The sequence below is a fragment of the Abramis brama genome, assembly GCF_963993115.1.
Source record: "Abramis brama genome assembly, chromosome: 3".
NCBI lineage: Eukaryota > Metazoa > Chordata > Actinopteri > Cypriniformes > Leuciscidae > Abramis > Abramis brama.
In genome coordinates, this window is record NC_139965.1 from 56,553,708 (window position 1) to 56,575,437 (window position 21,730).

General features: G+C 36.0%; 2 protein-coding genes across 2 annotated transcripts in view; one reads left to right on the top strand and one right to left on the bottom strand.

Annotated features, from left to right (window-relative positions):
• Positions 1-1,135, bottom strand: part of pkd1l2b (polycystic kidney disease 1 like 2b) — a gene marked incomplete at its 5' end in the record, with an annotated part of 38,515 nt that extends 37,380 nt beyond the window's left edge. Inside the window, 2 exons of the mRNA XM_084109665.1 lie at positions 139-297; positions 838-1,135. Of these exons, the coding sequence (XP_083965791.1) occupies positions 139-297; positions 838-1,135 (457 nt within the window). The remainder of the gene's footprint in view (positions 1-138; positions 298-837) is intronic.
• Positions 1,136-5,782: 4,647 nt separating this feature from the next.
• On the top strand, positions 5,783-21,449 carry znf143a (zinc finger protein 143a). Its single transcript, XM_084109541.1, has 16 exons — positions 5,783-5,938; positions 8,013-8,115; positions 9,501-9,587; positions 10,371-10,454; positions 10,598-10,726; positions 12,159-12,352; positions 12,551-12,622; positions 12,708-12,821; positions 12,937-13,012; positions 14,286-14,411; positions 15,420-15,599; positions 16,734-16,961; positions 17,053-17,186; positions 18,641-18,772; positions 20,039-20,149; positions 21,161-21,449. The coding sequence occupies exons 2-16, from the start codon at positions 8,019-8,021 to the stop codon at positions 21,242-21,244; spliced, it is 1,848 nt and encodes a 615-aa protein (XP_083965667.1). The 5' UTR covers positions 5,783-5,938; positions 8,013-8,018; the 3' UTR covers positions 21,245-21,449.
• Positions 21,450-21,730: the final 281 nt, after the last annotated feature.

Here is a 21,730-nt window from a genome sequence, read left to right on the forward strand (position 1 = left end):
ATTGGGCTTATTCATATAACATACTTGTCTTTGATGAATTTGAATAAAACGAATGACCATATAACATATTAAAATACTTTGAATATTAATATACATATCTACTACACTATATAAAAAGAAAGAAAGTGTAAAACTCACCAAACTCACAAATGAAGTAATATTCCTGACTACAGTTACTTGTGATCTTCCAGTGAAATCCAGAGTGTGTGTTGATGTGGCCACAGCCAGTTTCCAGCTTCGGCTCACTGAGCCAGTTTGAGTAAACCACATCTGAACCATCTAACCAGATCAAGCCATCTGAGGACATACAAGTTGATGCAGGTAAAATTATGATTTCTCTACTCAAAAATGAATGGAATGAATTATTAAACATTTGCATTTATTTGATTTTATTTCAATCATAAAATCATACTCTCAAAATGCATTTATTCAAATTGCTTAGAATCAGCACAAATTTGTTTATTGTGAAAACAATGATATTTATTTAGTTAAAAAAGGATGAACGTGGTTAAAATATGGCTGGCTGTGGATCGAGCAAAATGTATGAAATTGGATTTTATTAATCTTAAATATACATACCTGGTTATTTAAAAAAACATTCAGTTTATTAGTTCTATTACATAAATCCTACCTGTTTATGTATGACTAACAAATGTGCATTAAATTCATTTTATTGGTTTATGTTGTCTGTCTAATCCAAATGAAGGCCAAAATATTTTAGCCTAAATATCTTACTATTGCTAAATAATAGAAAGGCCATAATATTTCAACTAAACCATTGCTGGGCAGCATTAATTCAAGTTTTCATAATAATCGTGCCGTCGCACAACCATGTACCTTCCGTGTCCAGAGTGAGGTTGATGGAGGTAGACACCAGTCCTATCCACCAGTCCTGCTCCGCCTGCAGGTGTTTCTGGAGAAATTTCTGGGTTTCATCACTCTGGATGAAGGCCAGGTGCCCACCGTCCCGCTCACACCAAGCCTGAGCGCTGAGGAAACTGCTCTCCAGGGCCACAAACTCATAGCAGGAGCTCTCGAAAGCCTGCTGGTGCTCTGGGCAGGAAAGACCTTCAGGTCCGGCTTTGCCACATGCTGAGATGATCAGAAATACCAAAGTAAAGAGTATGCCATCCATCTCTAGTCGTACATGAAGATTAGAGGAAGCATCCTGGTGTTTTTGTCTATATAAAGGGTTTTGAGCCCTGCCAAAAATACACCAGCTTTCCAGATGAGTCTATTGATTGGCTCTCAAACAAAACCCATTGATGTAATAACCTAATGGATGCATATTGTGTTTTTATACAAACAAAGGCAATGCTCATTTAGATCAACTAGATAAGCCAGCCTTTACCCACAGAGTGACGCACGGTCATTGGATAGGCACTGTAGAAGTTAGGGTATTTCCAGCTCAGTTTTTCACAAATCAGTCCACCATCATCAACTAAATGGTTTTGCCAAATCAGCCTCCCAGGCTGGCCAATCTGGTGTTCAGCGGCTTTTAGCTGGTCTCCGAGCTTGATCAGCTAAGACCAGCCAGGTCATCTAAGAAAATATGTCCAAAACCCCTCTAAATCCAGCCTGGAAGACCAGCTAAAACCAGACAAACAGCTTAGGCTGGGTTTAACTGTTTTTTCCCCCCAGCAAGGTAGACTTTCTCAAACCAACTTAGGATACGTTTACATGACAACGATATGTTTAAAGGGGTGGTTGATTATGAATTCACTTTTTTAACTTTAGTTAGTGTGTAATGTTGCTGTTTGAGCATAAACAACATCTGCAAAGTTACGACGCTCAAAGTTCAAAGCAAAGGGAGATATTTTCTTTTAAAGAAATCCCTTTTTAAGGACTACAACAAACTGCTGGTAGAGACTATACGACATTCCTCCCGGGTTAGTGACATCACCAACCCTAAAATTTACATAAACCCCGCCCCCGGGAACACGATTTATAAATTATCATGACAGAATATGCTAATCAATGACTAGAAGATAACTACACATAAGCTACATAAATTCATCAACTAACCATTCAGAAATGTCCTGTTGCTTCTACATGTTGTCACTTCTTCTTGAGTCTCTCCATCATTGTCTGAATCCGGTTTGAACATAAAAGGCTAAAAGTTTTTGACATTTCCAGTGCATGTCTGTGTGAGGTAAAAGGACATGAACTCTTGAAGCTCCGCCCTCTGTGCCGGGAGCAGCAGCTCATTTGCATTTAAAGGAACAGACACAAAAACAGTGCGTTTTTGCTCACCCTCAAAAAGTGACAACTTTAACATGCTGTATAAAAATTTCTGTGGGGTATTTTGAGCTAAAACTTCACATATACACTCAGGGGACATCAGAGACTTATTTTACATCTTGTGAAAAGGGCATTATACCACCCCTTTAAAACTGAGAAGTTTTACCTTTGAGTGCTCCACGTACAGATGACACCATTATCAAAACCAGCAGCCATATCACCCTGTAGCCCAAGACTGGTTGCCCACTGAAGCTAAGCAGGGTTGAGCCTGGTCAGTACCTGGATGGGAGACTCCTGAGAAAACTATTGCAGCTGGAAGAGGTGTTAGTGGGGCCAGCAGGGGGCGCTCACCCTGTGGTCTGTGTGGGTCCTAACGCCCCAGTAGAGTGACGGGGACACTATACTGTCGTTATACATACACTATATGAGACGTTAAACCGAGGTTCTGACTCTCTGTGGTCACAAAAAATCCCAGGATGTCTTTTGAAAGAGTAGGGGTGTAACCCCGGCATCCTGGCCAAATTTGCCCATTGGCCTCTGTCCATCATGGCCTCCTAATCATCCCCATATACTGATTGGCTTCATCACTGTCTCCTCTCCACCAGTAAGCTGGTGTGTGGTGGGCGTTCTGGCGCACTATGGCTGCCGTTGCATCTCCCAGGTGGAGGCTGCACATTGGTGGTGGTTGAGGATATTCCCCCTTCTATGTAAAGCGCTTTTAAGTGCTGAGAAAAGCGTTATATAAACGTAATTAATTATTATTATTAAAACGATCCCTTTTCACACGGATCCACGAAAACCGTGAAAGCTGTATTCTGCTGCCAGGCCATTAGATGGCGATGAAACTCTATAGACTGAACACGTAATATGCATATGCATGACGTCATCGTTTTCACAGATTCACATTTTTGTTGTTTACATGGAGACTGTTTCCAAAAACTTGCACTTTGAAACCCATTTTCAAAACGTTGCGTTTTCAGGCACCCAAAACGCATAAAAAGTTGTACGGGTTTAGTCGTGTAACAGCCCCTTAGTTTGTCTTGAAAATCTAGTTTTTTTTTATTCAATTGTTTTTTTTTTACCAAGAGCACTTGTTTGAACTGAGAAAAATACATAAAGCTTTACATTTCAGTGTAAAATACAGTCATTTCCACAACTAATGTGTGACTTGATGATTGTTTATATGTGAAGAAAAGCCTAAATTAAATCTGTTTATCATATTAAGCGATCGTGTCTCTTCAGAAAATTTTGACTAAACCGCTCAATTCATATGGATTAGTTTTACAATCTCTTTTTTTACTTTTTGAAGCGTCAAAGTGGTAGTTGCGTAGCTGTCAATGGAGGGACAGAAAGCTCTCAGATTTCACCAAAAAGATCTTCATTTGTGTTCCGAAGATGAAGGAAAGTCTTACGAGTGTAGAACAACATGAGGGTGAGTAAATAATGACAGACTTTACATTTCTCCAAGAAGTAGCGCAATGACGTCATTGATATCAAATACGTATAGTTGACGTTTCAACACGCATGCGCTTTAGTAGGTTTCGATTACGTCATGACAGTTTAAAAACGCACAGGCGCGATTACCTAAATCCACAAATTATATTATTTTATAAAATCTGTATGACATATTCCATTATAATGGCTGAATTTAAACATTATAGCTTTTACATTATGGCCCATAACATGTTTTTCACCTTACTTCAAAGCTTCAAAGATTTTTTAGCATATTTTTTATCTCCAACGACATGCCCAAATTAGCGCTATTATCATCCATTATAGTATTAATGTAATCCATAAGTTTACACAAAGCATTGTAACATGATAGATATGCAGAAGTTGCACATTTTTGTCTGTTTTTTTTATCCGTCATGTAATTTCCCATGTATGTAATGCCATGTAATTTTGTGTATATCGATTATTATATCATTCTAATAGCTAAGATAAACATTCTCATGGATAAAAATGACAATTAAAATGAAAGAAAAGACGGGTTCACATGACTAATAACGCGGCACGCCTCATCCAATAAGCTATATTGTTTGTTATCAACTTATAATAATTATTTGTAGAGCATTCAACGCTATGTGAATATATATAAAATGTCTTTATTCATTAGAACGTTGATCCATCTCTAGGGATTTCATTTGCATAAAAATTAATTGTTTTCATTGCATTAATATTATTACCTGACATTGTCCCCAACAGTTTTTGAATTTGTTGGACATTGGGATGTTTTAACAGATCGGATACCAGACACAAGATATTTTTTCTTCTTTTCATCTTCATTTATTAAATATCTTATGGTATAAAAAAAGATGTCCCACATATTCTAGTATAACTCTTATAATCTGTCATGTAGGCTATAGCACAGCGAGTGAGAGAGAAAAATAATATATTTGATTCATTCATGAACGAATAAAGTCTACATTACAGAAATATTACACAAATAACAAAGAAGACTATAAAACAGACTATGAGTGGAAAAAATAAACACAACATTATACATATTTTCAGTCTATTTATATTCATAAAGGACCAAATTAAACGAATTAAACAAATGATAATAGGTTATTATAGATCATTCAAAACACTATACCCTCGTTGCTTAAATAAATGTGAAATACTCTATAGCTATAGTGTCTAATGAACCATTTGTATCTATTTATTCTATCTTTAACTCAACATTACAGTTTAAATGACATTAAATACTTGATTAATCGAGTACGTCACCGCGCTACAGGCTGCAGCGAGGACAATCTGCATTTTTAAAGAAAAACCCAACTTTTTGTTGCTTCAGATAGAAATGAAGAATTATATTGAGACACTACTTGGATTGAAAAATAGTAAAGCAAAATGTACCAGGTCTTTATGCGAAGCTTTTATGCTATTTATATAATGATCTCATACTTTTTCCCTTTCTTTTTATATTATTTTCTTTTTCTTCTACTTGTGCTATTAATTTTACTAGGGGTGTAACAATATATCGTGTCACAATATAATCGCAATAAAAAAATTAATCAATATGTATGGTGGATAGTGACAATCTGTATTGTGTATAATTCACCCAAAATGAAAACTACTGTGTGAGAAAAAAAATCAAGTTTTCAGAGTTTTAGTGTCAGTACTACATTAAACTACTACATATGATGTTGAATATAATGTATAATAATAATACAATGGGGGAATATTTGTGTGTCCTGATAATGCCAAATGTCTTATGTTACCAGTAAAAGTGACCTACATTATTTTAAATATATCTAGTCAGTAACCTTTTACCATATGTCTTGGAATATCGCAATAATATCGTATCGTGAGTTCAGTATCGTGATATGTATCGAATCATGACATGAGGGTATCGTCACACCCCTGTTAATTACATTATATTTTCTTTTCCTTTTGTTGTAATGTATAATTATTGAGTATTCTCCGTATAATTTTTGTATAATATCTATTATTTGTAAATGACATTTTTGGGTGAACTATCCCTTTAACTGGTAGAGTGTATCCCTCCTGAACAGCAGGGGGCAGAATAAACCTGTTCACTGTGTTCTGTGACATCAAACCCACAGAAGAAATATACCAATTCAAAACACACCGTTGTATTTCCCGATGTTAGGGACCTTGATATATGGAAATATTAAACATATAATTTGATCCGGTTTGCCGTATATCTGGTAGATTTGTGTTCTTCAGAGAGGTGAGTGTCTGAAACACCAAACATCTGCTATTAATAATGTTATAGATCAGGCGATATGCACTACATAGCTACTGAGAATCAGACCCGCATCAGCTGCAGTAATAAAGCATGTTTATAAACACTGTCCTGAAAGCGATCGACTGTAAGTGTCGCACGGTTTGTTTACATCTTCCGGACACTAGATATCGCGGCAGGTTAACAGCTACTCTGAGTTCACATCCCATTATGTCACGTGTCAATGTTTTCAAGCGTTAAAGATGTGTATGCTTAGGGTGGATTAACACTAATTAATGCATTTATTCATATTAACAAACGATAGAAGCAACAGGGGTGACTCAATAGCACGTGCAGCACTCCTGAGGTGACTAGAAAACACTAACTTACACATTTGAAGGACAGAAGCTTTTTTGAGAATAGGAAGTAACGTTAAAGCTTCACGTCTGGTTATAGTATTTTGTGATCGTGTTAATGGATGTTTAATTACAAAACTGATATCATCTGAATCCTTATAAAGTCTACTTTATCATATTTGATAGATATGGATTTCAGAAAATCTGAATTCTGATACTTTTTTCTTTTTAGCAAGTAAAAGGCCTAGAATAAGTGTAAAAACTGTCCCCCTTCAGGTTGGTTCACGTGTCTTTTTTGCAGTGACGATTTCTATGAAGTAAACGAATGAATATCTTTTATATTGTCAGTAATATTTCAAGATGAACACTTACTGGACTGAAGCAACTTAGGTTTGCTTGATCATCAATGCATAGTTTTGTTTTTTAAGAAAAATGTTAAAATGTGTGAGTATCAAATATAATTCATCAGACTTTTGAAGAATGCTTATTTGTTCATCTCTCAAACATCATTGTATTGCATTGTAACACTACACAAAACTATAAGCATTTAAATAACATATTACTAAGATATATTATTGGGAGATATAGAATGACAAATTACATTTATATGCATTTTATGTAAGTAGTCTGTTATACTGTTATAAAGATTTTCATTACACACATTCATCTTACTTTCTGGCCATATAAATATCAGCAACTGAACCAGATGCATATTTTTGCTAAGTTTGGCTCTCTGAATAAAATTAGGGAATTTTTTCCAACTCTAGTATGAGTAACTTAAAATCTTTTCCAAAATTAAATCTTAATTCTATAAAAAATACTTAGTATTAAAAATCTTTATATTACTATATAATCTATATAAATGGCTTTCTTTTTATGCAATACAGTGAATGACAACCGTCTGTAGTCAACCAGTAGTATGCGGTTAGTTTAGTGATTAATTTACACCAAAACAAAAAGAAAACATGCATGCCTTCATCTCCGAAAACATTATATTTCGTCTTATAATGATCTCATACAAGCTCAATGCCGACTCATTTTCTGTCAGTTTCTTTTTCGGGAAGTGGAATGTATGCTAATGTTTGTGGGTGGCTGAAGGACTGTAAGACTACACTCGATGCATCCTTCAAAACGAGCCGAATGAAGGACGCGAAATGAAGGCAGAGGATCTCAAGGATCCTTCAAATCGAGTTTGCCTTCAGCAGGGCTCGAGATATATGCAAAGCACCCTAAAACTAGAAATATCATGATGGAGCATTGTGTTTTATTCCCATGTTGACCTCTCTGTAACTGTATGTTTAAGGGGAAAACGGCCATGAAAATAGTTTTTTTGTATTATAATGTTAGAATTATTATATTGTTATTCTTAATTTATCTTGTAAACCCTTGTAACATTCTAACAGATAGATAAAGTTTGTTGTCTTCTTAAACTAAATTATACAATTTTTAATAATGGGTTTCCATTTAGTTTGACATTACAACTGAGGGAAAACAAAACATGGCACTGTTTTGTAAAAGTTTAGTGCAATCAGCCTTCTGTACCCTTAAATAAACTCTATCACTGTTTTTTTTTTAACTATGAATTTTGTAATATTTATAACCATATTTAGTCAAACAGTCAACCATTTATGCAATCTGAGACCTTCACTTCATCACAGTTTCACAACTCTTACTGAATGTGATCATATAGTTATATTGTGTTCCTAACATTTGATTTCTCCTAGGTTATAATGCTGCTGGCTCAGATAAATCAGTCAGCAGATTTCCAGCATGAGGGTGATGCTCAGGAGGTCACGCTCTGCTTAACTGAGGCTGTGGGGATTTCAGGTCAGAGCTGCACACTTTATAAATGAGCTCTTTTCAGACATTGACCTTTTATTAAAGGGAAAGCTGTGCATTTTTTCCCGAAAGAAATTAAAGGGATACTCCACTTCTTTTGGAAATAGGCTCATTTTACAACTCCCCCAGAGTTAAACAGTTGAGTTTTACCGTTTTCGAATCCATTCAGCCGAACTCCAGGTCTGGCGGTACCACTTTTAGCATAGCTTAGCATAGATCATTGAATCGGACAGGACCATTAGCATCTGTCTCAAAAAAATGACCTAAGAGTTTCGATATTTTTCCTATTTAAAACTTGACTCTTCTGTAGTTACATCGTGTACTAAGACCGACGGAAAATGAAAAGTTGCGATTTTCTAGGCTGATATGGCTAGGAACTATACTCTCATTCCTGCGTAATAATCAAGAAACTTTGCTGCTGTACCATGGGTGCAGCAGGCGTAATGATATGACGCAGCGCCTGATAATAGTCCCCAGCTCGGTAACTTCCAACGTGACCGAGACTAAGTTTGTCTAACCTATTAGACCTATTTTCAGGTGCTGCGTCATATCATTACGCCTGCTGGACTCATGGTACTGCAGCAAAGTTTCTTGATTATTACGCAGGAATGAGAGTATAGTTCCTAGCCAAATCAGCCTAGAAAATCGCAACTTTACATTTTCCATCGGTCTTAGTACACGATGTGACTACAGAAGAGTCAAGTTTTAAATAGGAAAAATATCGAAACTCTTTGGTCATTTTTTTGAGAGAGATGCTAATGGTCCTGTCCGATTCAATGATCTATGCTAAGCTATGCTAAAAGTGGTACCGCCAGACCCGGAGTTCGGCTGAATGGATTCGAAAACGGTAAGACTCAACTGTTTAACTCTGGGGGAGTTGTAAAATGAGCCTATTTCCAAAAAAAGTGGAGTATCCCTTTAATACTATTATGCATTAAATTGATCAAAAGTTACAGTTAAGACTTTATATTGTTATAAAAAAAAATATATTTTAAATAAATGCTGTTCTTTTAAATGTTCTATTCACCAAAGGGTCCTAGAAAAAATGTGGCGATGACGTTTCCGTGAAAATATTAAGCTGCACAACTGTTTTCAATATTGTTAATAATAAGAAATGTTTCTTGAGCAGAAAATCAGCATATTAGAATAATTTCTGAAGTAGTGATTGGAGTAATTATGCTGAAAATTCAGCTTTGCATCACTAGAATGAATTACATTTTAAAAAATATTAAAATAGAAAAGGGTTATTTGAAACTAACAAATTTTCACTGTATTTTTGATCAAATAAATACAGACTTGGTCAGCATAAGAGACATTTGAACGGCAGTGTTCTCCATATTACAGTCATCATGATCTATTTGTTAATTGTTCAGATGGTGACCAGAGCATGGACACAGTCAGTTTGCAGGCTGTGACTTTATCAGATGGCTCCACTGCATATATACCTCACAACCCTCAAGGTATGTCTATTACGAGTTCTGAGCACGAACATTGTTCATCTGAGACGCTTTTGAGATGTAAAGCTAAGCATCACCTTCTATAAGAAACAAATTCGCATATTGATTAGCAAATTTGATGGTTATTTCATTATTATTATTATTTTTTTGGTTATTATTAAGCACATTCTTTCTACATTTTCTATCAAACATTTGCATGTATGCGTTTTGAAGAACAGTAATGTGTTCCCTGGGAATCAAACCTATGATCTTTTCAATTAGTTAACCTACAGGACCTTAAAATTATTTGTTTTTATTTTTTACTTAGTGTGTGTATGTATATATATATATATGTTAGATACACCTTGCTAGTACTGGGTTTGAGCCCCTTTTACCTTCAGAACTGCCTTAATTCTTTGTGGCATAGATTCAACATGGTGTTTGCTTATCATCTAACCCACCCAGAACTTAATATGTGGCCTTGTTTGGAGATGATCAACAATATTCGCTTCACCTGTGACTGGTTATAATGTTTTGGATCATCAGTGAATATATAACAAATAAAATCTTGCTCAAATAAACGGTTTATTGAAAGTGATCAAGAAAGCATCTGCAATCTATTACTCTGTATTTCTCTTTTTCTTTTTTTTATAAACAAATCAATGTTGTGCATGATTTTACTTTCCCGTAAATGACTATTATGAAAGTTTAACATTTCTATTTTAAAATCTCATATTTATTCACAGTTGACATGGTAGTTTATTTTTTTGAATGATGTATTAACTGAGTGCTGGTTGTTTTCCCCAGACAGCAATATAGTTGAAGGACAAATGATCCAGTTAGAAGATGGATCCTCTGCTTATGTGCAACACATTGCTGTTCCAAAAGCAGGTACTTCCCTGTTTGTTATGCTGCAATTCTTCATGCTAGTTTCATTGGAAGGGATCTAGCTTTTATTATTTTATGTACGGGCTTATGATGTTAATATGCAAATAATGTTTCTTTTTTAATTTCCCATATTATATGCTCACTAGATGAGCCAAATAACTGGACAAGCTCGTCTGTATGTGATGTTGTTGGTAACGAAAGCTTACGACTGGAGGATGCTCAGACTGTGCAGTTGGAAGATGGAACTACAGCTTACATCCACCACACCACAAAAGGTTTTTCATTTACTCCCGTTTTTGTTGCACTCTTAAAAGAAAAAGGTCTATATAGAAACTTAAATTTCCTCCATTATGCTATTTTAAAGGTTCCTAATTTGTTTTGGAGCTCTCCATGCATCAATGGTCAAAAAACAATAAAAATGTTCTCATAATATGCAAAAGGATTATGCATAATTTAAGACATTTCTCCTTACATAGAACCTTTCTGGCATAAAGGGTTCTTTAAAATTGAGTCAAGAAACCCCACTGAACCTTTTTTTCTAAGAGTGTGTGCAGGATGTTAAAGGGGTCGTATAATGCCATTTTTGTACAAGCTAATATGATTCTTTAGGGTCTAAATTACAAGTTTGTAATATACTTTAATTAAAAATTCTCATTAGTATTGTAAGAAAACACTCATTTTACCTGGTCAAAAACAGCTCTGTTTTCAGCACGCCGTTTTAAGTGCATGTGTCTTTAAATGATAATGAGCTTTGCTCACCCCGTCCCTCTGTTCTGTGCGCACACCGTAACACAATAACACAATAACCATAACGCGTTGTTCATTATAAACGTGGGATTATGAATTATATTGAGAACGTCGTACATAGAAAACATGCCGTAATGTACCCTGAGTGTAAACAGCCGCATTCATCGTGAAGCGTGCAAAGATTAATATAAATATTAATATAAAGGTTAATAAAATGTTTCACTCACTTCAGTTCTTCTGGAGGTTCAGCAGGAACACGAATAGCTGGTACCGATCCTTTTTTCAGGAGCAGCTTCTTAGCAAAACCGGCTTTACTGACCCTCGTTTGTAAAGCAGTCTGGTGTGTGAAATGATTCGCGCAAACATGAAAGCACTGACGTTGATCGTGGGGAATATTCCCTTCGAAAACAAACTCAGCCACTGCGTCTTCAGCGGTTCGGATTTAGGAACATCAACATGATGCTGTGTCCGTTATTACACCCAAGAACAGAACACCACAATCGCTTAGACGCCATTCTGCTCATAGACAGTGCTTCAGCGTATCAACAATGACCGCGCCGGTCCGCACGGACTGTGATTGACAGCTCGCTCACAAGCGAGGGCGGGTCTGTGTTGAAATGCTGCTGTCAATCAACAATCGTGGGAGGGGCGTCTGACAGTGTGACGTCACACGGTCGAACGGCTTGATTAGGGATGGGGAAAACATATAAGGAGATAAAAAAAAAACACTGGATGGATTTTTATCATTTTATGATGGTTGTGTACAGGCACTGCCAACACGCATTTCAGTACAATCAACTTGTAAAAGTGCATGTACCATTATATGACCCCTTTAAATAGGATTCGTTGTACATGCTTAATATATATATATATATATATAATTTTTTTTTTTATTATTATTATTTTTTTATTATTATTATTTTTTTCTATTTATGTTTTTTGTCATTAATGCATTTTCAGATACATATGACCCCAGTACCTTGCAGGCGGTGCAGTTAGAGGACGGGTCTACCGCTTATATCCATCATGCTGTTCAGGTGTCTCAGCCGAACACCATTCTCGCCATCCAGACTAATGGCACAGTAGCAGATCTGCAGACAGATTCATCCATTGACCAAGAAACAATCAATGCTTTGGAGCAGTACACAACCAAGGTACCCTTTAAAGATGACAAGGGCTAATGCAAAGACACTCACAATGTACAGTATTTACCATGACTTTGCTGGAGATATAAAACGACGTTGTTACAAATTTTAAATGTTTTTTTAGCTTATCATTTGTCAAAATAGATAAGAAAATAATTTTGGTAAAGCTGATGATCATAATGATCACTCTTGAATTCTTTCCTGCAGATCGAGGAAATGGACTCGTACACAAACTCTGAGCTGATCACCAATGATCCTCACGGTGTTGTGGAGATGCAGGTTAGAATACAATATCCATGCAAAATACAAATATCAATAGTCAAACTAGGAGATGCTCAGAAATGTTTATCCTCCCTCCCTCTAGATTGTACTTCAGGGTCAAGAAATCCGGCGTAGTGTGCAGCAGCCTGGGGAGAAATGTTTTCGGTGTAATTACGACGGATGTGGAAAGCTTTACACCACTGCAAATCATCTTAAGGTTATTATGGCTTGTGTATTTGAGCTTATCAGCTTGTTAAATAAAAGTAATTCACCACAGACAACATTACAAATGTAATGCATTATGATTATTTTCTCGTGTTTTGTTTTATCAGGTACATGAAAGAGCGCATACAGGTGACAAGCCGTACTGTTGTGACATACCTGGCTGTGGAAAAAAGTTTGCAACAGGTAACAAAAAGGTTTACAGATCAATGTGTCACCTCAGCAGGGTTTTTTTGTGTCCTATTCAGCAAGGATGCATTAAATTGAAAAACAGTTAAGACATTAATGTTAGAAAATATTTTTATTTAAAAGGAAAAATCTGTTCTTTTGAACTTTCTATTAATCAAATAATCCTGATGAATCTCTTTTTCAACATTTGATAATAATAAGTATTACTTGAGCAGCAAACAGCATATTAGAATGATTCCTGAAGGATCTTGTGACACTGAAGACTGGAGTAATGATGCTGAAAATTCAACTTGAATCAGGAACAAATTACATTTTAAGATCCATTACAATAGAAACCAGTTATTTTAAAGGTACACAATAACTATTTTTTTTGTTCAAAATTAACCAAATTTAGAAGAGTCAATACATGTGTTTTTGTCTTACCCTGTTTCACTATGGTTAGTCTATTATAAGTGTTTATATTTTTGACCTAGCGGGGTCCATACGTCACTTGACCTTGCGTGTCTCATCATATCTGTGAATAGAGAAAAGTTGTTCTGGCTGCTTTGATGCCTGAATGGTGTGAGAGTGGCATACGTTAGTTGTCACAAGGAGTGAGAAATCTCAAACCTCCGGGGAATCTCCCGTTTTAAACAAACACTTAACAAAGGAGAGTGCTGGCATAAAGAAAATGCGACAGAGCTCGTAATAAAACAAGAATCAACATCGGCTTGGCTCTTCAGAGACAGTGAGAACTGAGGGATTTGAAATGTTGTAAAAGTGATGTGAACATGGCGTTTTTATTACTCAATAGTAAGGTTTTATATTAAACAGATAAATTGTCATATGCAGCTCTCTAACAGAGTTCATTGTAAAGCACTATCTATTGTGAAGGGTCATTTCATTATGGTTGTTGAGGCGCTGTGCTGGAATTTATTTTCAAGGAAGCACCATGTCTGTTAATGGGTAAATACTGTAACGTCTTCAGCAAGTCAGCTTGAGATCCTTTCCGTCTAAACTGGTTATATCTCTTAAGCCTATTAGTTAATGTTTTATGAGCAGCAGGAGAACCGTATTCATCTGCACAGTCACACCAAAGCACAACCAAAACAATGTTCCTCTGCAAAAGGCATGCACCTTTAAATTGTAATAATTTGTTCACAAAATTACACTTTCAATCACATAAATGTATTAAAAAAATAATCTTACCGACCCCCAACTTTTGAGCAGTTGTGTATTTCTGATGTATTTGCTGTGTTATATACATCCCTTGTCATTTTTTTTCTATAAGGCTACGGTTTGAAAAGTCACATCAGGACACACACTGGAGAAAAACCTTACCGCTGTCAGGAGTTGGACTGTAAAAAATCTTTCAAGACCTCAGGGGACCTTCAAAAGCACACCAGAATTCACACAGGTACTTTCTTTGCCGTCTTAAAATCTTCCATCTATTCCTTGGATTATTGGATTTATTATATTATCTGAATATGAATATAGTTATCACACAGTACTGTGTTAAAAATACCATGGTATTGAATAGTAGACAAAAAGCTGCATGCATAAGAACTGTACAAGAATAAAATCAATGTTTCATATAGTTGCTCTCGGGCAGAAACCTCGTATCTCCATTTTTCGTCATTTTCATAAATCATTACTATTGGTCACCATTTATGTCTTTCTGTTGGTTTTGAAAATATCTAACCAATGAAAAGTATTAAACACAGCTTTCGACTAAACCCTGTAACTCCATTGGCTCCTCAAACTGTCAGTTAAACCTCATAACTCCACCCCGCCTCTATCGTGAATGAAGTGTTGTTCGCAGTTTGGACTGTTTCTGCTTGTTTGCAACGCAAGAACCAATTGAACTGTTTTTTTTAATAAGTTCAGCGTTTTCTTTACTCAAGAAACACTTTATATAAAGGCTAATGTTTTATGTATTTGAGGAATGGAGAAGAGTCTAGCATTTTTTGCCGAGTCATAGCCAACAACACTGTCTTAAATAGCCTGTGCGAAGCACTTCTTCTTTAATAACTTGGGATTTTGGCCAAATGGCAGAAAAAGACTGAGCGCCCACATAGCTTCATTAACTTTATAACCTATAAGTTGATGAAAATGTATTACTGCTTCACATGTCTGAAATTTGCTGGTCAAAAACCTTAAACTCCATTCGAGCTTGATTTTGTTAGTGTTAATAATACAATGACATATAAAGCCACAATATCAACTTTGACCGTGTGGTGTTTAATTATTTTTAAAATATGGTGTTTTTTTCAATTCCTGAAAACTAAGTAGAGTTTTTGGACATACAAGGTTTCTGCCCAACAGCGACGATATGGAGAGTTATATTAGCAGCCTTATCACCAATGTGATAACACGGTACCACCACATTACTTGTGCTCCTACCAATGACGTCTGTTCTTTTAAGGAGAGAAGCCATTTTTATGTCCTTTCCCGGGCTGTGGACGATCCTTCACTACCTCAAACATCTGTAAGGTCCATGTTCGCACACACACAGGAGAGAAACCGTATCACTGCCCAGAACCAGGCTGTAATCGGGCCTTTGCCAGCGCAACCAATTACAAGAACCACATACGGATCCATACAGGTATGCTTTTTAGCCTTAAAGGGGTTGTTCACCTAGAAATTAAAATGGCCATCCTTTTACTCGTTCCAGACCTGTATGACTTTCTTTCTTACGTGGAACTCAAAAGGAGGAATTTTGAGAGATGTGCTGATCTGGTCAGATGTCAAGTTGTTATTGTTAACCTGGTTCTCAAACAAAGCTATCGTATAAATGCAGAAGACTTCGAGTATAGAGCATGGCCACTTTCATGGGGCTTCTTGTCATTTTGGAGCTTGTTAACTCCAGTCCTCATTCCCTTTCATTGTATTAAAATGATAGTTCAGCCAAAATTTAGGCTACTCACCCTCATGTCGTTCAAAACATGTATGACTTTGTTTCTTCTGCGGAACATAAAAAAAATATATATTTTGGTAAAACCTCACAATAAGGTAGTAAGGTAATGTACTTACAATAGTAATAAAAGTAAATTATGCATAATTACAAATACATAACCCTAAACCTAACCATAACCCTTTAGTATTTACATGTAATTAAGTAATATTACACTTTACTGATTTGTATAATTACACTGTAACAACACCACCTTATAATAAAGTGTAACAAAAATACTTTTATTAAATAGCATTTATTAATCTTAGTTAATTTCAACTATTACTAATAGGTTATTATGCTAAAAAATATATATTTGTTAATATTATTTAATGGACCTGAGCTAGCATGAACTAACAATGAACATTTGAATTTTATTAACTAATGTTAACGAAGACTAATAAATATCATAATAAATGTATTGCTCATTGTCAATGTTAGTTAATGCATTAAATACTGTTAACTGAAAGGCTCTTATTGTAAAGTGTTACCAATATATTAAGAAGTGTCTCAGTGGTTTTTGGAATGACACGAAAGTAAGTAAATAGTGACAAAACTGTCATGTTGGGTGGACTATCTCTTTAAGTATCCAAAAATTCACCAAAAGAAAGAAAGCAAGTCATAGGGATATGGGAAGACATCAGGGGGAGTAAATAATGTCAGAATTTCCATTTTGCATGGACTATTTGTTTGAACTCTTTCTTTATAATATTTAATCTAACCTAAATGTAACTGTGAATGCAACTCTTGTGAAATATCTAAACCAGTGTCTTTTTTAACTTGCAGGAGAGAGGCCGTATGTTTGCACGGTTCCTGGATGTGACAAGCGATTCACCGAGTACTCGAGTCTATACAAACATAATGTAGTGCACACTCCCTGTAAACCCTACAAGTGCAACCACTGTGGAAAGACGTACAAGCAGATTTCCACACTAGTCATGCACAAACGCACAGCACACAATGACTCTGAGCCTATAGAAGAGGAGTCGGAGGGCTATTTCGAACCTCCTTCAGGTTGGTTTTAAAACATATCTAATATATCCTAGATACAGATCAGATTTTGATGATGTTTCATGAGTGGAACTGGGCTGTTTTTTGCATTTAGAGGCTATAGATGACCCCTCCATGAGTGTCAGCCCTGTGAAGTGTGAAGACACTTGTCCTGAAATGGCTTCTGAAGTCTCTGATGTCACGGAACAACAGCATGTAACTTTTATCACACAAGATGGAGCATCACAGGTTTGCATCTAAAGTTTCTCAGAAGATCTACATGTTTTTATGTTGAGTCTTTTTGATTACGTAACAGCATAGAAAAAAGTCAGTAGATTCTTATACTGTAAGCTAAAATGTGCTTGGTCATTTGAACTGTTGGTGGCACTAGAGACTGACTGCAAATTTGGTCAGGTGACTTTTCAGACCTTGTCCTAAAACTTGCCAATTTTCAGAGCAATGTGCATTAAAGGACAAATCCAGTGAAAAATGAACCTAGGGGTAATTAACACATGGTTACCGAGTCGATCGTTCCCTGCGATGCGTTTTCATGAAAATCGAATGTAAAGAGTTTTATCTTTAAAAACAGATTAGCTCATAACACTAGTATATGGGGCACAGAGTAAGTAAAAATAAATCGCTAGTTAATACCACTAACAAGGCTCAAAATAGCCTCACACTAACACGGTAACATAATGAGGGTCCTTACATGCAAACCGAAGCATTGAGAACTTTGTAAGTGTACAGACAGTTTAATAAGAAGATACTTTATAAAGACAGTACATTACGCGTTGACATGCAGGATCCATCTTGGAAAACAGTCTTGACTAATCGAGCCACGAACGGCGTGCTACGCTAGATTTCACAAACGTAATTCCTATCGACCAGCTATCCTATCGACGGCGTTCGTGACTCGATTAGTCGAGACTGTTTTCCAAGATGGATCCTGCATGTCAACGCGTAATGTACTGTCTTTATAAAGTATCTTCTTATTAAACTGTCTGTACACTTACAAAGTTCTCAATGCTTCGGTTTGTATGTAAGGACCCTCATTATGTTACCGTGTTAGTGTGAGGCTATTTTGAGCCTTGTTAGTGGTATTAACTAGCGATTTATTTTTACTTACTCTGTGCCCCATATACTAGTGTTATGAGCTAATCTGTTTTTAAAGATAAAACTCTATACATTCGATTTTCATGAAAACGCATCGCAGGGAACGATCGACTCGGTAACCATGTGTTAATTACCCCTAGGTTCATTTTTCACTGGATTTGTCCTTTAATTTCTGTGCTGCCATCATTGTTGGGTAAATTACTTACAAATTGTAGTCCATTACTGAATACAAATTACATGAAGAAATTTGTATTTAGTGATCTATTATATAATCGTAATCTATTACACATTTTAGGGAATATAATCTAACTACTTTTTGATTACTTTTAGATTACTTTTGACCTAACTCGTTTATCACATTGATTTGAATAGGATAATCTTGTACCATATTCATATGAAAAATTAAAAGAGAAAGAAAATATATTCCATTTTTTTCGTTATAAACAATATAAAGTGCATGGAACATTACAATATGTCAGGGTTTCCCAAACTAATGTTTAAAAAAGGAACTGCAAGGGCTTCTTAAATGAATGAATGAATCATAAAAATGAAAATGATTTTTGTTTTGTTTATGTCTGTGATTTTAACAGGCTATTGGAAATACAATCACAATGGTAACACAAGATGGCAGTATGATCACCTTCCCACCCACTGAGTCTTTGCTGTCTTCAGCGGAGGCTCATTCAGTGACTATGGTCTCAGAGGACGGGACTGAAGGACAGGTGTGTAGGATTTTTGGGTGTTGTAAATTTGAGAACCAAGTCCTTTTATGTGTGTGGTTTTCATTTCCAGCAAACACATAAAAGGTTCTTTCCTAATTATCACAAGACTATTCTGCCTAATGCTGATCTGTGTGCATAAAGAGTGCTGCAAGTGATGGTTTTTTAATGGGTAACTCTCGCCAAAATTGAACCTAGCTAGGCTCTTTTTGTTAATCTAACAGCCAAACTTTCGTGTAAAAGCATAATTAGAATGGAAACGCCACTTTTAAGATTGAACGTATTTTCGGTTTAGGTCAAAATGCCTTTTGAATGGGAGTGCATGGGGCACTTCTATGATAGCATCAAAACCGCTATTTTTAAAACACTAAGGAGGCTCGACACAACATAAAACTGCTTGAAGTATCAGGGGCTCTACACATGAGCTCGAGCATTGACTACAGTGTTCACAAAGTTTACTAAAAAGAAAGGTTTTGTATGACTCACTTTATCAGTTAGTGTTTCTGGTGGCTGGAATTTAGTCAGTCAAAAGTAGTCGATCTCGTGGCCTAGGTTCAATTTTGGCGAGAGTTACCCTTTAAAGGCCAACCTGGAAGTTAGCATCTCTCTGGTTCCATCGACAAAAACCCCGTAGGATTTTTTTTTTCCATTGACTTTTGGATTATTGCAGAAAATAAGCTCTGTGACCAACAAAAATGTTATGTTCACAAATGAACACAGCTTGAAACGTAAAAAAAAATTGCGAGAAGTCAAAAGCAAAACATAGGCTATAAACAAACTACACCATGGTCACATGACTTCACTAAGCTTCCGACAATTATTTCAGTCTTTATTTAAAAAAAACTTTTTAACTGAAAGTTTGAGTTAGAATAATTTGCAAGAGCGTGATTATAAACACAACGAGGCTTTGAAAGTGGTCTAGTGAGTAGACGAGTTTACCTGTTCGACTGATGATGTTTAATGTCCCCTACAACCTTTGTGGTCCCATTTAGCCTCTTGTTAGAAACCACATTTTTCAAGACAAGTAAAAGCTTTAAAAAAATTCACAAGGGGACATTGCTGATGTATTTTTATGTTGTTGAATAAAACGTGAAAATATGTTAGCATCACCACACTAAAAACCCATTGACTTCAGGACGATGGAACTAGAACTGCTAAAATGCTATAACTCTTTTCCAGGTTTTGGCCCACTATAATACATCACCCCTGCAGCACTCAATAAACTGATCATAGGAAATATTTTTATGTATTTTTTTCTGTTTTCTTCAGATGACTATTATGATGCCAGATTTAACATCTTGCAGGAACATACAGGATGGGTTATCAGCACACCCAATTACACTTCTGGCTACTTCTAACGGCACACAGATTGCTGTTCAGGTAGAATGAGGCTGGAATACACTACATGACTTTTGCCCAGAGTTTTGCCTGATTTACAGTTGATGCTAGTTGCTTAAAGTTACAGCCAATCTGCAGATTTTAGGCAGTTGGAGTTGACCAATTTCACAGAAAATCGCATATGATAGCCACAGATGACGATGTTTTAGGTTCAGACTATGGTTTCATCCATTCGGAGAATATCAAACATGTTTGATATTTTGAGCCAATTTTAAAACATTATTTTCATTTGCAACAAGCAAGTGCATGTTTCTGCATGAATTTAGACACCGACCAACGTGGACAATCACCAGATTTTAGTACATCACTTCTCAGACTTTCCACGACCTGACAAATTGAACATGTTCAATCGGCGAAAACAATCGACCAGCGCCAACAGACGCCGACACACTGATCTGGCAAAACCCGATGAAGTGTCTGTTGGCGCTGGTCTTGTCTGTCGGTGCAGTGTGAATTAGCCTTTAGTTGTGTTTGGAACCAAAGTCTGGTAACCATTTACAAAGTTGGCAAGTTTATGATCCCTAGTATTTTTAAGAATCATACAGACTGCATCCAAAAGCTGTCACATCCCTGTCTACTGAGATTCCTTCATCTGAGTTTTGAAGGTAGCATAGATGCACTGATGAGCCAAAACATTATGACCAGTCACAGTTGAAGCGAATATTGTTGATCATCTCCTAACAAGGCTATATATTAAGGTCTGGGTGGATTAGATGGTAAGAAAACAATCAGTTCTCGTAATCAATGTTGTTGGATGCAGGAGAAATGGGCAGGAATAAAGATCTGAATGACTTTGACCAGGGACAAATTGTAATGGCAAAGCGACTAATAACATGACAGTTGAGCTGAAGGAAACAAATTGAGTCTGAAAGTCATGGTTGTTGGTTTCACTCGCTTTTATTTTTCCAATGCTATTTTTGACCTTGATTTTTAACTGTATAGCTGGGCATATGTATATATTATTGAACATAGGTGTTGTGTTGTATCTTCTAGCTCAACGAACAGACTTCACTGGAAGAGGCTCTGAGGATAGCATCATCATTACAGGGAGGAGAAACAACAGGACTGGCCAATTAACTACCTTCACCTTCAGTCTTCAGTGTAACTAGTGATTCCAATGATGAACAAATTATGAACTTTTGTAATTACCCTTTCACCACAATTGTACAGAGGTTACACTGTGCTCTATGAAAACATTTTTAACAGATTTGTTCACATTGATATAGATGTCTAAAAGGCGGACACCTGTTTGCATTTTTTAAATAAAAAGAGATGAAGGGGATGTTTAGTGTGTCGTGATGTTTTCTCATTTATGACATTGATTCGACTCCAAATGTTCTTTCGTCCCTTGAAGAGCACAAGGTTTGTGCCATTATGTCATTAAAGCAACATGCAAGTAATACATTTTTCGTATGTTAAAGTGTAAAAGTATTACCCAAGTGTTATGCTGATAATATGTATAATAATAAACTATTTTGTAGTACATTGGAAAATGTAAAACAAGCATTTTTTACTAGTTGTGTATATATATATATATATATATATATATATATATAGGCCAAA

Excerpts from the sequence above, each read along its gene's own strand:
- znf143a (XM_084109541.1), top strand. The coding sequence starts at position 8,019 with ATGCTGCTGGCTCAGATAAATCAGTCAGCAGATTTCCAGCATGAGGGT. Across the intron at positions 17,187-18,640 it reads CACAAGATGGAGCATCACAG|GCTATTGGAAATACAATCAC; the intron begins GTTTGCATCTAA and ends TGATTTTAACAG. Across the intron at positions 18,773-20,038 it reads AGGACGGGACTGAAGGACAG|ATGACTATTATGATGCCAGA; the intron begins GTGTGTAGGATT and ends TGTTTTCTTCAG.